At 40.7% G+C, this 4,918-nt stretch overlaps 1 protein-coding gene across 1 annotated transcript in view; it reads left to right on the top strand.

Moving 5' to 3' along the window:
• LOC102300451 (Y+L amino acid transporter 2) overlaps positions 1-4,657 on the top strand; it is a 20,482-nt gene extending 15,825 nt beyond the window's left edge. Inside the window, exons 5-10 of the mRNA XM_005939048.2 lie at positions 443-566; positions 800-903; positions 1,015-1,111; positions 1,212-1,361; positions 2,463-2,646; positions 3,366-4,657. Of these exons, the coding sequence (XP_005939110.1) occupies positions 443-566; positions 800-903; positions 1,015-1,111; positions 1,212-1,361; positions 2,463-2,646; positions 3,366-3,460 (754 nt within the window). The 3' untranslated portion in view covers positions 3,461-4,657. The remainder of the gene's footprint in view (positions 1-442; positions 567-799; positions 904-1,014; positions 1,112-1,211; positions 1,362-2,462; positions 2,647-3,365) is intronic.
• Positions 4,658-4,918: the final 261 nt, after the last annotated feature.

Raw genomic sequence — 4,918 nt, forward strand, 5'->3', positions numbered from 1 at the left:
TGTGCAGACCCATTTGGACACCAGCTGGGAACGACAGTGAAGCATGCAGTAGCTACAGAGTCCTTCAAAAACTGGTGGAGACCAAAACAAGAGCTAAAAGACAGCGAATAGTGGACATTTATAAGACAGAAAAATGCTTGACTCCCAAAGAAGAGCTACTAAAGCAACCTAAATGGTGATAATACGCCTAATTTCATTATCACAGGTTTAACTGCAGATGATTTCAGTTACTTTCACGAGTCTTGTTGTAGCACAGCGTCCCATAACTGTCTTTTAATCACTATCTGAACACTTTTAAATTGTGTATTGTTGGCATGAAACCAGCTGCTATTCTTTGTCCCAGCTCTGTGTAAAACATATTCCTGAACAAAAGGAAATGAAGTGTAGGAGCTGAAGTCAGATTCTTCTGTAATCGCCGTGTGTGATTATGCTTTTGTTGCAGAAATCTGCCCCTGGCCATCGCCATTTCCATGCCCATAGTGACCATCATCTACCTACTGACCAACGTGGCGTACTATGTGGTTCTAGACATGTCCTCTCTGCTTGCCAGTGACGCTGTCGCTGTGGTGAGACACCTGAGAGTTTCGTTCCTGCTAAATATAGGTCTGTTCAGCTTAGAGCAGGACATTTTGTTCTCTGAGATGAAAACAGGACTTGAGAAAATAAAGTAATGTAACATCTACGTCAGCTGCAGAAAATATAAGGGTTTAAGGCCACGACAGACCCTTAGGAAAACTGCTCAGATCTCTTCATCGTGAATATGCAGTGTGAAATAACCAATGCAAATGTGACCCCACAGACATTTGGAAATGCGGTCCTGGGGCCGTTCAGCTGGATCATCCCTGTTTCTGTAGCCATGTCCTGCTATGGAGGACTCAATGCTTCCGTCATTGCTGCTTCACGGTAATGAGAAAATACAGAGTGTGTCCCAACTTACACTTTGATGGCACTTGTGATGGAAGTATGACTGATGAAGTATGTTCCCACTAACCTTCCACCTCGCTGATCACACAGGCTGTTTTTTGTTGGAGCCAGAGAGGGTCACCTCCCCAACAGTCTGAGTCTGATTCACCTGAAGCGCTACACGCCCATACCTGCTCTGCTATTCAACGTGAGAAACAAAACTGCCTTGTAAAACACAAATGAACGTGTTTCATCATACCACGATCCCATGGGGATTCTTTACTTGTCCTTGTGCTGTGTGGCTACAGGGCTTAATGGGCCTGATTTTCCTGTGTGTGAGGGACGTGTTTCAACTCATCAACTACTTCAGCTTCAGCTACTGGCTCTATGTGGGTCTCTCTGTGGCTGGCCTCATCTACCTACGCATCACCCAGCCGGAAAGATACAGACCTGTCAAGGTGACGCTTCTTTTTTTTTTAAGTTTGACCTTTTTTGAAGAAAAGGTCAGAGATCCAAATAACATGATATTTAGGATCCACATCATTCCCTATATGCCACTATGCTGTCAACACCAACAATGCCAGCAGGAAACCTAGCTTTAAATAACTATATGGCATTAATATCATATCATTCTGACATTCAGAACAATCTACTATCCTTGATAGAGAGGTCAGAGGTCAAATATGGCATGATATTTTATCATATACAGGACTTTCTAAATGTTACCAACACACACCACAGCTGTAAGAGGTTATAAGAGGCAGTCAGCAAAGCGTTGGCTTTGGTGTGATATCTAGCGCCCAGTAGGTTTACATACAAACATTTGAAAACAGGAAAGCTGGCATGAACGGTGCCAAAGAGAGGAACCGAAACTGATAAGGATGCGTGGCAGTCTGGGATCTCAACTTAAAACAGGAAGTCACAAGCACATTAAGAAAGGTCAGATATGTATTTTGTTTGACGTGACATAATTTCTGTATGCAAGCTTGCCAACTTCTTTGACCTTCACAATTAACGTCTCCGAGTTTATTTACACTAGATTAACAATTCATGGTTTAAAAATTATACCCATTCAGCTGTAGCGCTGCTGAAACACTAGCATGAATGAGGAGAAAATGCGTGACTTGCCCCTCGTTATAAACAACACAAAAGCAACAAATACACATTTAAGAGCGAAATAAGCTGTCGAGTGGTTGTAAGCAAATATAAAAACATTTTCAGATTCTGCTAAAGTGCTGTCCCCAAATCTGACCTCTCCCATCACAACAAACTGTTTTCACTTCCTGCTACTGCCACCTGTTCCTTGTTTATACATCAGCTTCCATATGATGAAATAAAATCAGGAATTGTGTAAAGAAAGAAAGAAATATAAATAGTTACCATAGTTGCATGCACTCAGAATTCAAGTGCGGTGTTGTTTTGTGCACACTGAGTGATTATGAACGTAAAAAGGTGGTGAACACTGTGTTTTGAACCATTGCTCTTCATGTCAACATACACATTTAAACACTCAGAGATTCTCAGAAAGACTAACCAGATGTGCGTGTCTCTCTTCACAGCTCACCTTGTTCTTCCCCTTCATCTACTGTTTTTGTAGCCTGTTCTTAGTCATCGTCCCTCTGTACGGTGACACCATCAACTCCCTCATAGGAATTGGTATTGCACTGTCTGGTGTGCCAGTTTATTACGTGGCCATTTACCTGCCTGAGGAGAGAAGGCCTAAATTCATCCGCAAGCTAAACAGTAAGACTTAAAATCTATATTTTATACTGTTTTCAGTTTTTCTCTAGGCCTCGTTGTTGGTTGAATATATAGTCATGTGAAAAACTAAGCACATCTTTACTGCTTCCATAGGAATGCAACAATTGCAGTGAGAAAGAATGTGAGAGATGGCATGATGTTCTAACCTGGCAGCTCAGCTTAGGTTTGCAAAGTTGGAACAACGTTTTCTGGACAAACGTAGAGATGTAAATCAAACACAGCATATCAGTGCAAACACCTCATACCAACTGTAGTGGAGGGTGATGGTTTTAGCTTATTTTGCAGCTGTGCATAAATGAATGCCTGCAAACCTCAATGAACTGAAGCAGCGTTTTAAAGAGTTGGCCAAAATATCGCCACAATGATGTGACAGACTCATAAAGTAATACAGAAAGTGATCGCTTCAAGTTATTGCCGTTAAAGGTGGTTTCACAAGCTACAAAAAGATTTTCACAGGACTGCATAGCATTCTGTTCTTTTCCTTTTTCAAAGAAGTGAAAACGCCCTGATTTAAGTCATTCTCCTTAGAATTACGTGCTACATGTCCTCCTTTCGCCCTTTACCCAGATTGCCAAATACCGCCGTCTTTAACATCAAATTCAGCATTAGTCATCCTGAATCATGAATCAGCTGTAACTGACCTCTTCTGTTCCTCTCTTTCTTCCCATCCCTCCCACATCCTCCGCCGTGTCCTCGTCTAGCCTTCGCCACCAGATACACCCAGATGTTGCTGTATTGCTGCATGACTGAATCTGACACAGAGGAAGAAATTCATGGAGGCATTAAAACACAATGAATCTGCAAACAGACTCCCAAAGCCTTGTTCACGGAAAACAAGGCTTTGCATGTACTCTCAGCGTTTGTGAGGATTTCTCAAATGAAAGACAAATAATTTGAGAAACTGGTGACGTGATTTCTTCAGTAAACGTGCTACGCTTTTCTACTGAGAGCAAAGAATATCTTCTATGAGGATATACGTTTAAAAATGTTGCCAAAACTAGATTTTTATTTTTGAGAGTTTTGTGAAGATGTAAGCTGATCACCTTTTGCCTGATTAACACGTTACGTAATGAAAATCCTACTGCCGTGGTCATGTGTTCACAGTCTTCAGTTTTCAGAAGCATATTTAAACTTAATATTCATCTCTGGATTTTTTTTTACAGTTTGATTATATTCATATGTGGATGACTGTGCAAGTGTAAAACACTATTAACAATGTCGCTTTCAGCTAATGCAACTGATTCCTGAGCCGCTTCTCTGCAAAGCTGTTTCACTTCAGGTATTTTCAAAATGTTTGCATCTTCTTTTTTTGAGAGAGAGATAGCCAAGCTTTTTTTCCACCAACCAAACATTTACTGCAGGCTGGTGGGAAAGTCCCTCACACGTTCGCTCACTGTCCTTCGGCAGTTTGCAGCTTTGTGTGTCTTCTGTCAGCAGCTCTGAAACCTGCACGAGTGCAGAACAAAACAATCAACATTTAGATTTTATTTAAATGGCAAACTGTCTAATAATTTTACTATTTGAAAAACTCATCTGAACCAAAGAGCTTCAGCTCCGTATTTTTATTCTTGCACTTTTATTCTTGCTGAAATATCTCAAACAAATACGTTTCTCTCCCTTTTAGGACAATCTGTGTTTAAGATTTGTTGTGATTGGCTGCTCCTCACAAACAGAAGGTTCGAGTGCTTACAGTCAGAGCTGCGTACCTGGGGTGGCCAAATTACTGTATCAATTCACTCTGACAGGAAACAGAGCCAAGGGTAGAAAAATGAGCAGTCTGAAGCAGCAGATTCTTATTCTATTTCTTTTTTTTAAATGAATGTATGTATAATGTGTGAATATTCTCTCAAATCTGTATCCATCTGTATTCAGAATACCAGTCTTTAAAAGCTTGTGATCATGCTCTCCAGAATGTATTCTAACCTGGAAGTTATAAATGATGTAAAGTGAAATGAACTTGAAAAAAAGAAAAGATTAAACTAATTCCAATCTGCATGCCGCCCATTCTTTCATCAGCTTGCTAGAGTATGTGCCGTTAACATGCACAGCATGAAGAGGTGAAAGCGGCTTTCAGTATGACTTGATTAGTATTCTGATTAGTTTGACTTAGTAGAGAAATCAAAATGATTTCGATACGACTGAGAAACCATGTGTGCTCACTGCAGTGACCTCGACGTCGCACAGTAAAGCAAACGTTACTCTATCCAGTCTTGTTTTGGGCCCATGAGCTCCAGACTGAACATCAGATTGTTTT

Source organism: Haplochromis burtoni, unplaced genomic scaffold (genome assembly GCF_018398535.1).
Source record: "Haplochromis burtoni strain Fernald_Lab_line unplaced genomic scaffold, NCSU_Asbu1 Contig_257, whole genome shotgun sequence".
NCBI lineage: Eukaryota > Metazoa > Chordata > Actinopteri > Cichliformes > Cichlidae > Haplochromis > Haplochromis burtoni.